The 19,841-nt window shown below is 40.9% G+C and overlaps 1 protein-coding gene across 6 annotated transcripts in view; it reads right to left on the reverse strand.

Moving 5' to 3' along the window:
• birc6 (baculoviral IAP repeat containing 6) overlaps window positions 1-19,841 on the reverse strand; it is a 100,121-nt gene that overhangs the window by 52,417 nt on the left and 27,863 nt on the right. For 2 of the 6 annotated variants that reach the window (XM_051866868.1, XM_051866867.1), the window contains exons 27-56: window positions 18,573-18,787; window positions 18,235-18,443; window positions 16,702-17,048; window positions 16,353-16,572; window positions 15,729-15,865; window positions 15,512-15,649; window positions 14,825-14,955; window positions 14,550-14,681; window positions 14,171-14,386; window positions 13,340-13,523; window positions 13,076-13,246; window positions 12,488-12,621; window positions 11,740-11,899; window positions 11,542-11,658; window positions 10,919-11,076; window positions 10,658-10,784; window positions 10,121-10,231; window positions 9,748-9,878; window positions 9,528-9,655; window positions 8,872-9,437; window positions 7,680-7,855; window positions 7,283-7,379; window positions 7,009-7,203; window positions 6,073-6,273; window positions 5,617-5,896; window positions 5,245-5,501; window positions 4,911-5,019; window positions 3,541-3,765; window positions 2,316-3,216; window positions 793-936 (exon numbers count right to left, since the gene is read on the reverse strand). In XM_051866868.1, the coding sequence (XP_051722828.1) occupies window positions 793-936; window positions 2,316-3,216; window positions 3,541-3,765; window positions 4,911-5,019; window positions 5,245-5,501; window positions 5,617-5,896; window positions 6,073-6,273; window positions 7,009-7,203; window positions 7,283-7,379; window positions 7,680-7,855; window positions 8,872-9,437; window positions 9,528-9,655; window positions 9,748-9,878; window positions 10,121-10,231; window positions 10,658-10,784; window positions 10,919-11,076; window positions 11,542-11,658; window positions 11,740-11,899; window positions 12,488-12,621; window positions 13,076-13,246; window positions 13,340-13,523; window positions 14,171-14,386; window positions 14,550-14,681; window positions 14,825-14,955; window positions 15,512-15,649; window positions 15,729-15,865; window positions 16,353-16,572; window positions 16,702-17,048; window positions 18,235-18,443; window positions 18,573-18,787 (6,317 nt within the window). Of the gene's footprint in view, window positions 1-792; window positions 937-2,315; window positions 3,217-3,540; window positions 3,766-4,910; window positions 5,020-5,244; window positions 5,502-5,616; window positions 5,897-6,072; window positions 6,274-7,008; window positions 7,204-7,282; window positions 7,380-7,679; window positions 7,856-8,871; window positions 9,438-9,527; window positions 9,656-9,747; window positions 9,879-10,120; window positions 10,232-10,657; window positions 10,785-10,918; window positions 11,077-11,541; window positions 11,659-11,739; window positions 11,900-12,487; window positions 12,622-13,045; window positions 13,247-13,339; window positions 13,524-14,170; window positions 14,387-14,549; window positions 14,682-14,824; window positions 14,956-15,511; window positions 15,650-15,728; window positions 15,866-16,352; window positions 16,573-16,701; window positions 17,049-18,234; window positions 18,444-18,572; window positions 18,788-19,841 lie in introns of all 6 variants that reach the window. The other 4 variants (XM_051866866.1, XM_051866864.1, XM_051866865.1 and 1 more) reach the window with 3 other exon arrangements.

Raw genomic sequence — 19,841 nt, forward strand, 5'->3', positions numbered from 1 at the left:
GATCATATGGCACTCTGGCTTGATCTAATGTGTAAACATTAACTTTTAAGAGCCCCTCTGTCGAGACTCTCTTTGAAAGCCTGATGATTAATCTGAGCTGAAACGCACATGGTCCTGCTGTAATTTAGCGGAGTGAATGACTCGCAAGCTAAAAAAAGACGTCTTGGGTCTTTACGATTTGGCTTCATTCCGGTTTGGCAGCCACAGGAGAGGCATAACTCTACATGTCATCTAAAGGGTGAGCTGGTTATGTCCTCCAACATTTAGATTATGTTAAAGGTGAAGTGTGTAATTGCTGCGCCACTAGCGGCACCAAACAGAACTGCAAAAATATTTTTCCCCAAACACTCCTTTTGCCCCTTCTACCACTGTTCAGACAAACTTACTCTTTATTTTCCTTTAAACTAGCCATTTTCTCCAGCTAAACAACTTGTACAAGTTCTCCTAACATCCACCATTGTGTATGGACTCCTGTAGGAAGGATCTGAGGATAAATCTGCCCCCTAGTGGTCACTTACAACTACAGCACAATTTGCCTTGAAAAGAACTGCAGCTCAGAAGCAGAGGGGGTTTAAATCCCTCTGAGATGATGTAAAGGTCAGGGTAATTTTCCTTGTAAGTGAAGAGGCTTTTCTGAGCTTTACAGCAACAGTAATAAATCATTTAACAGACTAACCAAGCAAAACAACTTCTATATAAAATAAAATAACGGCTCAAAAGAGCAAAGTTTCAGCTTAGATGGATTTTCAAAGCATATGTTATGATATTTTGTGTGTGTGTGAGAGCACCTACCGGGCAGGGAGACTGAAGGAAGACAGTAACTTTCTCGTCTTCGAGCATGAGCTGTAGGAAGAGCCGCCGTATAAATCCAGAGATGTTCCCTGAGACCGGAACGTTCCCTCGCTGAGGAGCTGACTGGAACAACTCACACAGAACCTTTACAAACAAAGAAAAAAAATCAATGTAATGTGGACTAAACTCTATTTAAAAGCATTCAGTTGATTGCATGAAGAGTTTGAGGCAATAAGGATGGTAGACAGCAAGTGTGAAAATGTTTTGAGCCAGGTGAACTGTCACTAACTGTTTTGTTTATTGACTTAGCAATTTTATTTTATTATTATTTTATTTATACTATTATTTAATACATAATATATGAATCTGTGACCCGTGCTGGCAAACGTTACGAGCTACAGGCAAAACAAGTCAAAAATGTCGATTTTGGTCGAATTTGAGATTCATAAAATTAGTTCATTAAGCCCTCATCTAGCGATCCAAATGCTTCAAATAGCGATTAAACATCCAAAAGCATTTTTATTTGTATGTTTTCTGAGAGGAGTACCTTTCCTTTGTCCATGAAAAATGCCGTTTTTCTCTGTTCGCTTCACCACTCGCGTTTCCTCTCAGCAACTTCCTCATTAGTCCAAGTTTGGTATCGTTTTAAAGCGCAGCATTCCAACTTTGTGAATATTCATAGCGAATTTTTGATGGCAAGAGTCCAAACCAATGAAATGTGATTTTCAACTCATGCTGAGGTAAACAAATCGATCTTACTCGCGCTGACTGACAGATCCGACAACACAAAGACGCCTCAGACAGCGCGCGATCCCGATATACACATACAGTATAAACAGAATTACAGCACTTTTTAAATATTGAAAAGTTGAATATATGTATTTTCCTATAGATATTTGGTTTTGACGAGGTGTGTGCCAAATTATGTTGTATTAACAGAGATTTTAAGGTATGGTTGCTAGGTGATTTTGTTTTGGAACCTTCAGAAAACTTTGACTCGATTTTTCTCAAAATTGACTTTGCTGACTCTATCGACTTCAAACCGGTGTAGCTCAGTCATTTTTTGTCAGATTCCAACAAATCATACATCATTTTGAAGGTTTTTTTAATAGAGATTGTGATAATAAATAAATAAATAATAATAATAATAATAATAATATTTAAATAATTTTTGAAAATTTGCTCATTGCGACTCATTTTGCCAGCACGGGTCACATATATTTTTGACGCTAATCTTCGAGGCATCAGTTCTGGGTTGAAATCGAAAATTAAATTAAATTAACAACATACTATTTTGGGGAAGAAAACCTTTTTATATATATAAAAATGATAGTAGTAGATATAATTTATAGCATATAAATGATAACATTTTTATTTTAAAATAATATCATTTTATAATTAATATTTTACTTGTATTTTTATTTAATGTGTGAAAAAAAATCATTTTATTAATTGTTTATAAAAAATATATTTTTATTTACTGCTTATAAAAAACGTCAAACAAAAAAGCACCCTAAACACACCTGTGCCATGAGTCTCTGGTTGTTTGGATGGCAGGAGATGCATTGCAGGAAGAAAGCCACTGTGGCATTCTCAATGGCTGTCCTCTGCTGGGTGGTGAGTCCACTGCTGCGGCTCGTTGACGCCAGTGAGTATAACGCCCCTGATATGTGAGAGGTGGCGCTGGCGTTGGCGTGTGAGGTGCTGGCCGATGCACCGTGCCCAGAAATACTGCTGCTGCTGCTGCTGGTGTTTGCATTGGCATTAGCAGCCCCACTGGCACTAGAGTGGCAGAGGAGAAACAACAGGGCCGTCCACAGCGGGTTCACTTCTGGCCCACCCAGCCAGTCCTTCATGGTGTGACTGTTTCCTACTTCTGTTAGAAATCGCAATACGGGTGCTGCCAGCTCAGGAGACAATGGCGGCCTGTTTGCTGAGGATGAAGAGGGTTGGTTGTGTGCATATGGGCGTCTCTCTGCCTGTGCGGAGAATCCTGCAGGCAAGGGAAGGTCCGCGCTGACCAACAGGTTGCAGCAAAGATCAGCTAAGCTGCGAACCAGCAAGGAAGGCAGACCGGAGTCCAACAGCTGCTGGATGGCACCAGGAGACTGCGATGCAGCTGCCAGGGTCACAAGCTGGCACTCTGAGAGAGAAATGGGCACGATTACCGGTGTACGAGCATGTTTGGAGTCATCTGTGAGGGAGGCGGCACTGTTTAAGTCATGTTGCTTCTTGCCATCATCTGTCATGGCCATACGGCGCTGTGCATTTGTCTGGGCAGCAGGGGGCGCCACAATACCCATCCAGGACATGAGCAGAGAGAAGTAATTAGGGTGGATGTGGCACATGGAACAAAGCAAACTGTCCACAGCCTTCTTTAAAACCATGTTAGAGGGCAAAGACATGGACCAGTTGTACAACAACCTGCAAGAGAAAAAGCCAAGAAGCTCTTGAATTAATAGTTCAAAAACAACCTCATGATTTACTAATGCACAGAACTGTTCATGTTAAAGGCCACATACACGAAGGTTGTTTCACTTTGTTCTACTCAGTACGCATTAAGTATTCATACCTGAAGTGAGGATGAAATATAGAAGAGTGCAGGAAAATAAAAGCAGAATATGTACTCTCAGCCTCTCCCAGTGCAGCACACTTCAGGCATGAACATGTATTCATCCAAAACTCTTACTTGAACATTTTGTACTGCGAGACTGCAAAAAGAAAGCGTGTTTATCTGTGTGGACTCACTCGAAAAGCTCTCTGTTAAGCAGACCGGGCAAGTCGTAGTCCACTGGTAGCTCGTAACTGTGCCATAAGACAGACGCCACACAGTGCAGGTGTGACGGGGACGGCATGAGCAACCCGTATTCCCGTGGGGGCGGAGCGTTCGGACCCACGTAGCCTGACGGAGAACTCTGTTTCAGGGCAGCAACCTGGGAGGAGTCATACACCCACTGTAGCAGAGCCTGGATCCTACAACACATTCACAACATAACCAAGACATCAGAAACCACAAAAAAGTGTATGAACTAGTGCTGTACAGTATAAAACAGTGTCTTTTAGAAGACTTTAAGCAGCACTATGGTTCTAATGATACGTTAAGCATTATCTAGTGTAATAATGTTTTTCTAATGTTATTAGTTGTTATTAAGCTAAAGGTACACTAAGTAACTTTTTTTTGTTCATCATAAATCCTTCTTCAAAAACGTGTTTTTATCTTACCCTGATTCACTATGGTGAGCCTGTTATTATATAATGCTGAACAGAGAAGAGTCTGCTGGCATAAAGAGAATGTGACAGAGCTCATAATAAAATGAGAATCAACCTTGGCTTGACCTTTTGGAGATAGTGAGAACTGAGGGATTTGAAATGTTGTAAAGGCAACACACAGATGCCATTTTTATTACTCTAGTGAACAAATAAATTGCCATATGTAGCTCTCTAACAAAGTTGATTGTAAAGCATAATCTATTGCAAAGGGTCATATTAATACGCACAGTCAAGCAGAGCCGGCCGAAGTACAACCAAAACTATGTTCTTCCGCAAAATGCATGCAGTTTTGTTTTTTAACCGCTAGAGGGCCAAAAGTTACATAGTGTGCCTTTAACTGAGATGGTTAAGTTACAGTTTATGGTTAATAAATATAAAGGTTCTTATTGAGCAATGGACAAAATCAGCATACTTTCAAATATTCTGTATTTTGAGAAATGTGGAATGGATGGCACATAAAATAAAAAATAAAAAAGTAAATCATAATGATGACAAAGTCAAAATTAAATAATAAATTCAACATTATGAAATAAGTTGAAATAAGAGATTAAAAGTCAATTATGGCCCCATTCAAAATGAGATACTAAGTCGTCATTATGACATAAAACATCAATTTCATTAAAAAATTCAACAATGTCATAATTACAACTTTTTATCTTATAATTCCAACTTTATATCATTATTTTAATTTATCTCATGACTTCAAAAATGGTATTCCATACATTAAGACTAAAAATAAAGTAAATACTCAGCTTTTCAGGACAACTGGAATAGAGAATATACATAAAAGATTCTGGAAAGAGTCACAGATCAAGCTACAAACACTTTAGATGAGCTCCATTACAGACCTGTCTTTGGTACCGGGGTCCTGAGTAGTGCCAAGCTGGTACAGGATGTCTATGGTTGAGTCTGACGACAGGCCATTTAACCTCCCGAAGAGCAGTGGACTGTTCAGATCTACAACAAAAAACAAAACCACCAATCAGAAAAAAAGGAAAGCCAAACTAAATCATGTCAATCCATATAAAAAGGGAGAACAAAATTATATGATAACTAATGCAGAAGAATACAACTAAATACCTAAACATCCTTTTTACTGTACTCATTCAGATAAAAAAAAAAAAAAAAAAGTCAAGCATTGAGGAGAAACAATCTTTATGGAAATGAGTGGGCGGGTCTTACTGGCCAAATCAGTGCCAGAAGCAGCACAGTTGCGCAGCAAGATGTCGATGAGTTTGAGGCCTATGCGTGTGGACTGGAGGCCGATCTTCACTAGCACTGCTTCGATGTTGGGTGAGTGCATGCCGCAATACGGGGACATGAGGAGGGCGGCGCAGGTCTGCAGGAGGTTTGCCGTAGGAGCAGCAGCACTGGCCATCATGGCCTCCAGATCAGAAACGTGAGTCAAACAATGATGCAGCAACCGTAACCAGCCAATACTGAGAAAGAGAAAATGGGATTTTAAAATGGATGGAGACTTAAAACAGGAAATCAAACTTCTCACTAAACTGATTATATTAGATGTTACCTGGCGAAACAAATGATTTCCAATACCTGGTTTTGGAGACCTGGTCCTCAGAGGGAAGGAAAGGATTGTTTACAGTAGCAGAGGAAGTGTTTCCGAAAGCAGTCAGGCCCAGTAGCTTAATCTGCGAGAGGCCCAGAGTGCTGGCGTCCCGCGGCCGGTGCAACCTCAGACACACGGCAGACGCCACCTCTGCCTTTACCAGCTGGAACTTAATGTAGGTGAGGCCGCTAGTGATGACTGGGGTTGACAGGGGAAGCATGTTCACACCATCTGCGCTGATCTCCACAGACACTGAGGATGGGCACGCTGGGAAGGACAGAGAAAGAAAGAGAAGCATTGAGTATTCTAAAAGACTTTAGAATAGTTCTCACTAGTATGAAATGTTTCATATATGGGTCAAATATAATATACAGCTGTGTCAAGTGGGGTTTTGGACCAATAATATTCCATTGTGGGCAGGGCTACACGGTGTGTACACTCACTGGCGAGGGATGCCAGATGCGGCTGTATATGAATCTCCTTGAGCAGAACGGCAGCGGGCAGGTGGATGGTGAGGTCGCACCAGGCCTCTTCAGGAAGGAAGATGTAGGACCAAGCTGCAGAACGGGCTCGTCGATGTGGAGGCGTAGCCTGCAGCAGCACTTCCGCTGGCTGTGCCGTAGGACTGCTGGAGGTGATGGTGCCTGCAAGGGAACAGTATAAACTATGAATAAATAATGGATAAATGAGACAGCCTCGATGACGCAAGCAGCATTTGAAATGAGACGCAGCTGAAAGTTGTTGTAGTAGAGTGTTGTTGCCATGCCGTCATTTTACCCGGACTGCTTCACAAACGAGGGTCAATTCAATGTGGGATTTGCACAAAAGATTAACATGACGGCACATGCTAGTTAATGAGTTGAATCAACTCCACAGCAACTACATAAATTTATCCACTAACCATTCAGAAATGTCCAGTTGTATTCTAAAAGTTGTAACTTCTTCCTGAATCTCTCCATCAGTGTCCGACTCCGGTTTGAACATAGTAAGGCTAAATATTGTTACTGACAATCGTCATTTTGGCTGTGTGAGATTCTCCAGCTTTGTTGTTGTTGTTGTTAAGCAACTGAAGCGCGAGCTGTTAAAGCTCCGCCCTCTTTAGAAAGTGGGCTGGGAGCAGCAGCTCATTTGCATTTAAAGGGACACACAAAAATGGCACGTTTTTGCTCACACCCAAATAGGGGCAAATTTGACAAGCTATAATATATGATCTGTGGGGTATTTTGAGCTGAAACTTCACAGACACATTCTGGGGACACTAGAGACTGGTATTACTTTTGAAAAGGGGAATAATAGGTCCCCTAATGCCAGTTAATGCCTAACTGACTTATATAAAAATGGTGGAGTGTTTGGCTTAAAATAAAGTGTGCTTGCTGTACCAAGAGGGGCGAAGTTGTGCAGTCCTTCTGCGTTGTCTGGTTCTGAGGTGAGCACTCGTGCTTTCAGGCTGCCATCTGCTGCTTTTCCAGGTCCGGAGTCCAGGAACTTCATGATAGTGGACACCATACTGCGTGCAGTGTTCACAATGGCTCGTGTGCTGGTGACCATGTTGTTACAGATTAGCTGCACACCACCTAAATGGGCGCATACAGAGTCAGAACATACAGACTAGCTCAAAAATGACGTCTTCTGAAAGTGTTAGTGCTGGCATACCCATGTCATGGAAGGCTTTCAAAGCCTCGCTGGTGTCAAGCACTCTCAAAATAAACCAGAGTAAAGGCTCAGAGAGCTGACATGTTGATAGAGATCCCTGTAAAAAATTATAAAAGCACTCAGCATTCACAAAATGCAATGACAGCATATTGAGGGCTTATTTGCTGTTTTTGTATGATTTTTTTTATATACTGAATGTCAAAATCTGTTGTTTGAATAAGTGTTAATGTTTTTCAGGCCACAACATACTAGCATAGACCATGTTTTGTGGTGTTTAGTTAATTTTGTATAATAAAATGTGTGAAAAAGTAATAAAATAAAAAAGTCCTGGCTCTTAAATTCTTCAGCAGATCCCACTGTCACTGTGGTCTCTCACTTCCTCTGTGACAAGTCTTACCTGTCGGCCCATATAACCACAGGCCATGTAGGTCAGAATGGGCTGCAGCATGACCTGGACGGATGTAGCTCTTTTACTTAGAGTGGTCAGGATGGTGAAGAGGCCATCGCCCACCGAGATGGCATCCAACCCACCATGAAAGTTCTCATGTTTAGTTAGGTGAAGCCCACTAGCACCTAGACAGAAAGAGAAAACACACAGCAACAGAATGAATGCTTTATATTCAGTAAATAATAGAATATAATGTAAACTACCATTCAAATATTTCCAATATCCTAATATGCTGATTTGATGCTCAAGAAACATTTCTTATTAACAAATGTTGAATATATATATATATATATATATATATATATATATATATATATATATATATATATATATATATATATATATATATAAATAAAACGGTTAGTTCCTGTCCTTGATTCTGATTGGTCAATAGCTGTGTTTTATTCACAATAAAACACGGCTATGACCGCTTCAACCAACGGTTCTGTGTATCACTAAACAGCACCCTTAGCAACCACTCTTAGCAACGTAAACTGTATGTTCTCAATTGAGAGAATTGATTGAAGAGTATTGTGAGAGAGATCGAGTGAGCGAGTTTATTACCTGCATTCAGATTTAGCATTTTCCTTCAGGTCATGTTCATAATAAAAAATCTGTTTAAATGTCAGATGTATTATTTTGTCCTTTTAACAGTTAAGGGGTTTTCCCATGACTGACAGTGCTAGTCAAAGCATTTGTCAGTTGCGTCTTGTTCTGTGTTCACAACAATTCAGTCTTTTCAATTTAAATGTCTTCGCTACTGACTGACACACTCAAAAAGACAGTCTCTGCCGCCATCTAATGGCATAATAATGTAACTTCTGTTGTTCACGGTCAGGGACTATTTTTTTCTGGCGGAAGGAAGGCTTTTAGTAAGAGTTTACCTCATGAAAGTTGCATTGTTACATATTCTTGGCTTTAATATTTGTATTGTGTGGTAACCGTTTTATAAAAGCATTAAGGTACTCGAGGCTAGTGCTGTATCGTGTATAAGTCACGGCTGAAGGGGTTGCAGGCACGACGCGAAGCGGCCCTTCAGCGGTGACTTATTCACGATACACGATTCACTTATTCACCTCTCGTACTTTATTGCTTACATATAATATAATATAATATAATAATTTAAAATAAACTTCTGTACCAATTATCATGGCCATGGCGCTGCTGTTGCACTGTCCCAGAGCCGACAAGATCTGACTCATGATCTGCTGATTGGCCAAAACCAAATCTGCCACACCCGCTGCTGGTCCCTGGTGCTGAGCTGTGCCTGCCGCCCCACACTCTTTGCTTCCACACACTTTTTCTTCATCTGATACACTGTCAGTGGCTCCGCCCGCTGGGGGCAGCCTCCCACTGAACTCCCGATCACCTGAAAGCGGCAGCATCACCAAAGCATTGACCAGCTTTAGGAGGTCAAACATCAGCTGGTCTCGTGTGGTCTCACCACACACAGCCTTGGCATCACCAGGGCGGATGATATTGGCGAACAGGCCCCCAAAACAGGCACGGGCGCCCACAGAGCTGTCTGAACCGCTGCGTGAGACTACCTTATCTGAACAAGTTATGTAGTGGTGAACCAAAAAGGTGATCGATTCGATGACGGCCAAGATGGTGGTTACAGAAACGACCTCAAAATTTTGTTCCAGGGTGAACTCCAAAAGCTTCACCTGTGCATCTAATGGACCCTGACCGGACTGGAATGGACCCCTATAAACAGAAGATTTATTTTATTTAAAACAATCACACACTTTTAAAGAGCAGCAGTTTATTTACATAAATGGTGGATTAATCATCTACCTTTCCGTAGACAGGATATGCAACAGTTTAAGCAGAAATTCGCTGAACATCTGTGGACATGTGGAGGACAGGTGCACCTGCAATCTGGTTAAAAACTCCTGCAAGGCTTGTGTTGCAGTGGGGCCGACCTGGAAAGAGAGAGGAAGACGAGTATGAGAGGCATTCGCCAAATATATAACTATGAAACCAGTCATGCATGTATGTTCATTAAGATAAATACCTGTGAGCTGTGCTGGCTAGTGCCGTGAGGGTTTCCTCCAGACAGGAAGCGCACAAGCACGTGCACAAGTGTGGGGTCAGACACCATCTGCTGGGCTGTGCTCTCCTGCATACCCATCCCACTGCTGGAGGCTGGAGATGTAATACACACAATTTCAGTGCAGTTAATCTGAAAGTGGGTCACCAGACTGTTTGCTTTTATAATCAGGCTGCAGCGGGGCAACACAACACAGATCTGCTGAGCTAGCGGGATTCCCCCCCAGAGAAAACCCAGATAAAGAAATTCAGGTCTCCCCTGGGAACACCCACACATTTGAGTGTGTCCAGAAACAAACCAGAGGTACAAAGACAAGCTCAGCCAATCAGATACTCACCATTAGCAGGCATATTGGTCATGAGGGTGAGACTGTGTAGGACAAGACACCATGTTCTCAGAGAAGTGTTGGGGTACCAGGCCAGCACTGACAGGAAACTGCTGATGGAGGCTGACAGAGACAGAGAGAGTTACAGTTAATTATACTCATTACAAAATCTACACACTGAACTACATAAGGAAAGGTGAGTGATCTAACTCGCTTCTGTGTTTCTTTAGCTTATTAGCACTGCTCTCCCTTATTATTTTCTTTCTCTTTCTTGCGCATTTATTTCTAAAAATTTGCTGCATTCAGAACTGGAGAAAGCCACCGTCACCGGATCTACACGTGGCACTGCACATATATGCAAGGTATTTTTTGAATCCGAATGAGAAAATTTCAACAGATATGGTTACTAGTTGTATCATTAGTAGTAATAATAATAACACATAAAACCAACTCTTTATTTCAAGCAGCAGTTATCCAAGCTGCTAAAAGAATGTGATAATATCTTCAGATAACATCTTCAAGCATTCTATCAGTCAGTGAATATCACACCTTGGTTAAGGGGAATTGTGGGCACTCTGCTGGCGTTGAAGAGGAATATGTCTGAGCCACTCTCCTCTGACCCTCCGGAACAGGAACTCAAACTCAGAGTCAACCACAGCTGCAGCAAAGACTCCAACTGAAGAGACAGAGAGATAAATATGGTCATTGAGTAAGATGGTGTGACTCTGCAACTTCTCAGTTAGGATTTTAGGGGAACATTTTCAAAGAGCGGTGGTAAATGCAAGTGACAAAACCAGAACGTGCCCGTACCTGAACATGATGCACTTGCAGTAAAGAGAAGAGTTTGTTGAAGCAGGTGCTCAACATGGGGATGGAAGAAGGTTGTACCATCAGAGTGCTGGCAGGGGGAGAGCTGTGGAACCCCCCACGCAGAAGAGAGTCATCTGTCCCGTTTGCTGACTGGGCCACTGAAACAAGAGAGAGTAAAAAGACAATGACGAGAGGGGGCAATACTAGTTAAATGAAGTCAAATAATTTAAGGAAAAAACATAGGGTTCACACATTTTTAGACCGGTGAAATTTACTTATTTAATTTATTTAGAATTTGTTTAGAATTATCAGAAAAGTTTCAATTATAAAAATTAAAAAAAAAAAAAAAAAAAAAAAAAAACATCATGTAAAGCACAAAATTATCAATTTCTGCCTGAAGAAATGTTTTAAATCTGAGTTTGAAATTGGAAAAAAAAAAGAAAAAAAAAAAAGAAAATCACTATAGACTTTTATTCATTAGAAAAATAGGTAACTTTTACATAAATACAAAAATATAAAGTAAAATAAAAATATTGCTTGATATCACCAGATTTTCCATGACTGTATGAAACCTGTACACGACATACACAAATGTGTGTTAGTGTTTGCATTTGTGTGTTTACCAGAAGGAGATGAGGATGTTAGCGCCTGCAATATTGCGTCTGCCTCCAACGTTGCCATCATTTTCAGCATAAGTTCTGCCTGCTGTTCTAATCCCACCTCCAGTCGAGCGTCCAGTGCTGGAACAAAAATTACAGTATTTTAGCACTCAGATTTATTATATCTGTTATGTCATTAATGGCTTTTCGGACATTTCTCACCTTGAGACACAGACACGGAGAGGTTCTGAGATCCAGGCTTCTCTGCTGTAGCGGCCGCAGGAGGTTTGGACACGGGAATGCCCACACCCCCTGTATACGGGTTATAACTGTACGAGCCGTAGTCAGCACCCCAGTAATCATACCAGGTACTGCTGATCGGCTGTAAGAGAGAACATAAGAAAGAAAGAAAAAACAACAACAAAAAAATCTCAGACACTTGTCTCTGAGAAAAAAATAAAAGACACTTTACTGGAAAAGGGGTTAATACATTGAGTTTGTGCAAATCAGCTCTAAATATTACAACCAAACTTTAACTACTGATCTCTGATTACATAATACATGCAGTATAGGGGTGAAATGGTTAAGTACAGTTCACTTCCCATGTTTCGGTATGCACATTTATACCATCAAAGGATAAGAATAAATGTGTGTAAATTGTAACGCGTCTATTTTCAAGAAAATTATGGTAATTTTCCATATCGCTGTACTTTGACATTTCACAATATTAATGTCTGTAATTTTATAGAGTGCTGTATTTTACAGAAATTTTGGCAATAAAGGCAACTCTGTACATTGCTAGCCCAATACCGTTAACCCATATCTGTCTGATACTCATCCGATTGCTGATATTTTTTTTCCAAAGTAATTGCACAGCCAAACTGAAACAGTGAGAATAGAACCATGTAATTTTAACAATTACACCCCTAATGCTGTAAGAACAGAAAGAGAAAGAGAATGAGGTTCATACCTTAAAAACCTTGGCGGCGAGTGGATCTTTTTCCAAATCAATATCTAAAGGATCAATATCAACATCCATCAAGTCTTGTAGCAAGTCAAAGTCAATGTCTTTATCTTTTTCCAAAGATGACAGTGGAGGAGCACCTTTGGGCAACGAAAAGACGTTTAATATTGCAAGAGCAGCATACCAAGAGAAGCAACTACACAGACAGCCTACTTCACGATGCCAGGCTGTCACACTCCTCTTAGACGGACAGGGCGTCTGAACAGTGGATCGTTGACCCATTTTAAATAAATTTTGACATTGACATAAATCTAACCCACAATAAATGATAAATTGACTGAAAACTGTAGGTTTTAAATGACTGAGTCAAAATCATCTGCACTGTTCCAACTCCCTGTCCACTGCATTGTACCACTATTAAATATTATATACTAAAGCAAACACAAAAAACACACATGCAGCTCATTCAAGAGAGGAAAACAGAAACAAATAAACATCAGAAATAAAAGAAAGGTGAGGGTCCGTGTGAGGTGACGTGCTATTCGGGCGGGGTTACCAACGCACTTTGGAACACAGAGGATGTCCCGGGTGTACCTGCGATGATATCTGGTCCCAGAGGCTCATCGATGGTCTCCACGAGTGGGATGGGGGTCGGCTGAGGGAGTGAGTCGTCGGAATCCACCACCACAGAGGAAGAGGCGGCCCCGGCCTCATCAGCCCCCGCCCCCTCCATCCCATCCACACATACCGGAGACAACAGCTCTCCTGAAAACAGATTGCAACATCTAAATATAAAACAGGGACATACAAAACGTGTCCGTGGGCCACTGGCGATCTTTTCAAACCTAAAACACAAACCTGCAAGGATGTCCTGCAGCATGCAGGTGAGGGAGTACTGGGCCCAGGCTCCGCCCCATGAGATGTCCCCACGGTTGAAGTCCGTCCCCACCAGTAACAGCAGTAACCTCTCCAGCTGCTGCTCTGAAACCACCTCACACAGGTGGATTGTGGGTCGTGTTGCATTTGCTATTCTGGCCAATACCTAAGCAGTGGATGAGATTTAGAACATAGGCACAGTCTGCAACATACACACTACTGTTCAAGAGTTTAGGGTCAGGAAGACATATACATTTTTAAAGAAATCAATTCTTTTATTCAACAAGGACATGTCTTGCAGCAAAGACATTTATCCTGACGCGTCCAAGGTTTATGATGGCAGTGAACAGGACCAACGAGTATGAAGCTCAAGAAAGTGGATCCATCCATTATAAACATACGCCATGCAGCTCCGGGGGGTTAATAAAGGCCTTCTGAAGCGAAGCGATGCGTTTGTGTAAGAAAAATATAAAGTAAAATATCTAGCTTCCACCAGACCGCCTTCCGTATTCAACTTACGGAAAAAGAATATGGAAGGCGTAGGATGTAGCGTAAGCGTTTTGAACTTCGAGAAGAGTTACACTTTCTTCACAAGTTGATTACGGAAGGCGATCTGGCGGAAGCTAGATATTTTACTTTATAACTTGTTAAATATGGATATTTTTCTTACACAAACGCATCGCTTCGCTTCAGAAGGCCTTTATTAACCCCCTGGAGCTGTGTGGAGTACGTTTATGATGGATGGATGCACTTTCTTGAGCTTCATACAGTCAATACAGAACTGAATTAGGAAAGGAAAAAATTAAGTTGCACCTTGCATACAAACAGGAGAAGGTCTGCATGACAGGTGAAGTCCATGGAGAGGAGGAAAAGAGCGAGCTTCTGGACGACGCAGATGCAGCGCTCATGAGATAATGTAAAGGGCAGGAGCTCCACCTCAGGGGTCTCTTTTGCCACAGACGCCTCTGAGTCCAAGGTGGAGCGTGGCCATTCAGCTGTCCGCCTCAAACGGATCAGATCTTTAAAGTGCTGCCAAAGAAACAGAACCACATGGTTCACTACGATCTGTTTGAAGGTTATATTTATCACTGCTTATGTGTACTTTGATATATGTTGCTACCCCTAAAGTTGTCCAATGACCACCCCTTAGAGACATTTGACAAAATGAGTTGTCAAAAGTTTGGATTCTCACCTTGGACGTGGCTTGTTTGAGTTTGGCCTGTTCCACCAGCAGCTTGTAGGAGGAGCCTTTGTTGCTCTGAATTTTCTCTTTCTCGATTTGCTCCACTAAAGCTTTCTGTTTAGCTTTCAATAAATTCAACTGCTGCAATGAAAGGAGAATTGATTAACATCCTCACTATATCTATAAAGGAAAAGACTTCAAGTGCAGATTTCATAATTATCTGCTATGTCGTGGTATAGAAGTGGCCTATAATGGCATAGGACGTTTGTGTGAGACACATGTACCTGTTTGTGGTGGACTAGCTGTTTGCGGATCTTGCGTGAATATAGACGATCTAAACTGCTGTTGCTGCCTTTGGCAGACCTGCTTGGGTTCTGAGACTGCAGACTGTTATTTATGAAACTCCACTGGTTCCCTAGTGAGATTGGAAAGAGGAAAACAAAGACACATTACCAATGAAGAAACATCTCTATGCAGTATGTACACTATCTTTCAAAAGTTTGGGATCAGTAAGCTGTTCATTTTATTGTAAAGAAATGAACTTTCTTTCCAGCAAGTACATCTTAATTTGATCAAAAGTGACAGCAGAGACATTTAGAATATAATATTCCTATTTCAAATGTTTACTATTAATCAAAAACAACAACACAACTTTTATTCAAAATTGATAATAAATGTTTCTTGAGCACTAAATCTGCAAATTAGAAACTGAAGACTGGAGAAATGGGTGAAAATTCACCTTTATTAAATTCAAAAACATTAAAAAAATCTTATCAACCCAAAACGATTAAAATGTAATGTATTTATAATTGCACTCAAGTGCTAATAATTAAAAGCTTTTGGCAAATAACTTTTAATGCAAATTTTGAAATTCTTTCAAAAACATCTTGCCGACCCCAAACCTGTGAACAGTAGTGTTTACAAAAACACATTTTTCAGTTTTTATGCTTGTTCAGGCCGAAGAGTCTCACCTGTAAAGGATCTTTCCCTGTCTTTTGCCCCCAGAGGTTTCTTAGCTGCAGAGGCTTCATCTTCCACACTGGCCACGTAGTCAAGCAGTCGAGAGACCAGCATGACCACCCAGCTGATCATGGGGATATCCAACACACCTACAAACACACACAAAATTGTAACATTACCATAAACACAGACGCGTATTACATAAAAATCTCACACTCAAAAACGCACCTTCTGTCCTGCGGAGCTGTGCTGCAGCAGTCTGCTGCAGAGGAGAGAGCAGTGTATCCAGAAGGTTCAACAAACCCTCCAAAACCCCACTGTTACTCAAAGATCTTTGGCCAATACAGGACAGTAGCATGAATACCCTGAGGAAATGAAAAGATGGATTAACATGAAGAGGTCAGAGTATCTTTAGGAATAGTTTTGATTGAGGGTGGCCGATTTGACCAAAATCCTATTTTACTATATTAGATTACAATATATCTATTTTTTTTTTTTATTATTTTATATTATCTTATTAAAAATAAAAACAAAACAGCAAACAATAGAACAAAGATAGAACAAAGATCCTGTTTTAACAGCTAATTGTGCTTAACTGTTTTTACAATCAAGCATATCTCCTGCTCTGTTTTCTCAGACATGCATTTATTTATCACTCTAAAGTGTCAATAACTTTAAGTAGTACTGTGCTATGCAGATATATTCACATACCACAATATAAATATCAAATCTCTAACAATAGACACTTTATATCATCATCACTGTATATATATTGTTATATTGCCAAGCCCTAGTTCTGATGATAGAAAATTTTTTATAGAACATCTGCAAGAGCATGTTTATTTGTGTTACCTGTCCTGAGGGAAGATAAGCAGCTGCTCAGAGTTGTAAAGCTCCTGTAGGACATTGGACAGGAACTGGCCCCACCACCTCTCACCTCCACACAGCTGCACTAGCAGCAGACCCGCGTGCAGACGGATCTTAGGAGTCCCACTGATACACAGCTGCTTAAAGAGCTCCTCACACGCCTGTGCATGAAACGTGTTCTGCAATACTGAGGGCACAGAGTGACCTGAGCAAGAAAGAGGGAAAAACATCGATTTTGACATTAAAACTGAAGAATTAAATTAAGTAAGGTCAATTCAGATTTCATGTCATTTTGAAGCAGTGAGGTGGTACTGGAATGGGCTGCCTCCCTCACCATTACAGCAGTGCAGCAGGCTGAGCAGTGTGTCCAATAGGTATCTGATGATGGTTCGGAGCTGCTCGGTAGAAGAGTTCTGGACCAGCTCTCTGGGGTCGTAGTTCTCAGGTAGGTGTTTCCGGGTGGCTCCCAGAGACACACGCAACCTCTGGACAGCATGGTGGGCCAGGTTGAGCTGTAGCTGTAGCTGAATGCAGTCTTGGTAGGCGGAAAAAACACGAGAATCCTCCTCAACTGCTTTATCGGGCTTGCGCAGGAAGTACTGTGCGTTATTAGCGCTGTTAAGAGGCGGCAGGTCGATGTTCTGAAGTAGCGTCTCAAGTCGATGACAGGCCAGATTATACCTACACAAGAGATTAGCATATTTAATACAGCATAAAATTCCACCTATACCATTGTGCAAAATTAAGTCCACACCATTAAAACTGAAAATTTCCATTCAAAATTAATTGAAAAAAAGCTTTTAATCATTAGCACTTAAGTACAATTAAAAAACGGTTAGTTCCTGTCCTTGATTCTGATTGGTCAATAGCTGTGTTTTATTCACGATAAAACATGGCTGTGACCGCTTCACCCAACGGTTCTGTGTATCACTACACAACACCCTTAGCAACCACTCTTAGCAACGTAAACTGTATGTTCTCAATTGAAATTGTTCATTGAAGCTTACTGTATTATGTAGAAGAGTATTGTGAGAAAGAGATCGAGTGAGCGAGTTTATTACCTGCATTCAGATTTAGCATTTTCCTTCAGGTCAGTCCTATGTTCATAATAAAAAAATCTGTTTAAATGTCCGATGTATTATCTTGTCCTTTTAACAGCTAAGGGGTTTTCCCGTGACTGACAGCACTAGTCAAAGCATTTGTCAGTTGTGTCTTGTTCCGTGTTCACAACAATTCAGTCTTTTCAATTTAAAAGTCTTTGCTACTGACTGACACACTCATTAAGACAGTCTTTGAATAAGTCACAGCTGAAGGGGTTGCAGCACTCCGCTTTGCGTCGTGCCTATCAACGCCCTTCAGCCATGACTTATTCATGATACAGCACAGCCTCTCGTACTTTATTGGTTACTTATAACTACCCTACCATTCAAAATTTTAGGGTTGGTATGATGCTTTAAGGTTTTTTGAAAAAAAGCCACTTATGCTTACCAAGGCTGCATTTGATCAAAAATACAGTAAAAATGTTATTATTGTGAAATATTATTACAATTTCAAATAATTGTTTCTATACTAAAATATTTTAAAATGTAATTTATTCCTGTGTTGGCAAAGCTGATTTTTCAGCAGCAATTCCAGTGTTCTGTGTCACATGATCCTTCAGAAACCATTCTAATTTGCTGATTAAGTGCTCAAGAAACATTTCTAAATATTGTTAATGTTAAAAACTGTATTTTGTGAAAACCCTGATACATTTAAGGATCCTTTAATGAATAAAGAAAGTTGAAAAGAACAGCATTTGAAATATGGTAGTGTACTTCAGTCAATGCCAATGGCAGCTCAGTTAAATGTGCTTTGCAGCTTCACCAACCTGCACTGAATGTCTTCCTGTAGGGCCACCATCATTGACAAATGCTGATCCAGATCTGGCTGACTGGCAGCTTCACTCTCCCCCCTCAGAGGATCATGCATCAGCTTAAGTTCACTTTCCCACGGCAGGATGTAGGTGTGTCCATAATAGAAACCCAAAGGGATTTTAGCCCGGGCATTAGTGCTGCCATATCGACCAATCACAGTGATCTGTGGAAGAGGCATGGAGTGACTATCAGTGACTTGTCAATTAAGAATAATTTTCTCTGTGCTAAAGCTTATAGAAAGCAGATTGCTATTTGACCTGTACACATTTGATTATGATAAACTTGTATGAACCTTCATGAATCTGCAGACGGGAGGGGGCAACAAGTCATGTAAAATCAGAGAGTGTGTGCTGATATCTGTGGCGACCACAAGTCGCCTCCCATCCACCTCCTCCCCAAGAGTCCAAATATCGATGGAAAGGGAGGCCAAGTCAGCGCATGTGGGGATCAGCGCATCCGTCAACAACACCGGCCTTCCAAAATCTAGAGTCACAAACCGCCTTGCACCTACAGAGAAGGGACATTCAGCCTTTACTTCCAAGGTCACATGATCAAAAGAGGTTTGTGCACCAAAACAGATATTGCAAAAGAATGAGGACTAAAGAGTGTTCTAAAGCAGTGATTATCAACAAGATGGCCGAGGCTCACTAGAAGGCCTCAGAAAAATTCTAAAGGGGGCCTCAGGATGACTTAAGTTTAAGATTAACAAGCAGTTATGCCAAGCTCTTAAATATTTGAAAATTCAGTTTTCACGTGCCTTCACACCCTTATAGGTACTCGGCTTTCCTCTATTGCCCGCCAGTCATTTTTACCGGGTTTGTATTAAGTATTAAAGTAGTAAGACAGTGATATTAAAATACCAAATTCAGCGTACACCTTATTAATGATTAAAACTATGTACAGGCCAACAGTTTCTCGTTAAGCTTTTTTTCATAGAAAACCATTATAAAGAAAACACTTAGTGTGTTACGTTCATATTCTAGGCTCATCTGCTCGCCTGTAAATAGTATGCATCATAAATACGCTGTATACTGAATTTGATCTTTTAATACCCGTTTTAGTACATTAAGGCACTTTAAAGGCCAATTCACACTGCGCCGACAGACTGCAACAGACACTTTGTTGGGTTTTGTCAGATCAGTGTGTTACCCCTGTCAGAGTCTGCTGGCATCTGTCGGAGCTTGTTTTCGCCGATTGAATATGCTGAATCAGAATGTTTGCGAAGTGACGTGCTGTAATCTGGTGACTCTTTGCATTGGTCTGCGTCTGACGGTACGGTGTGAATTGGCCTTGAGTGTTTTTCACATTAAGCTTTAATAATGTCCTGCTGTTTTTAGTGATTTTAATACTGCAGCAGGTGCTGTATATGGATCACAAGTGCCCAAAACTTACTTTTTGTACACATATTTTTGTTTGTCTTCTTTTGAGATGGAAAATTGACAGGCCTGTACTGCGGTTTGAATTGTTGTGGATATTTGGGGGCCTTGGAGTTCTCAACATTTTTTTGCTCCCCACTGTCCAACACATTATCTAAAGCCCCCCTTCCTCCCATACTGGCCAT

The sequence above is a fragment of the Ctenopharyngodon idella genome, chromosome 17, assembly GCF_019924925.1.
Source record: "Ctenopharyngodon idella isolate HZGC_01 chromosome 17, HZGC01, whole genome shotgun sequence".
NCBI lineage: Eukaryota > Metazoa > Chordata > Actinopteri > Cypriniformes > Xenocyprididae > Ctenopharyngodon > Ctenopharyngodon idella.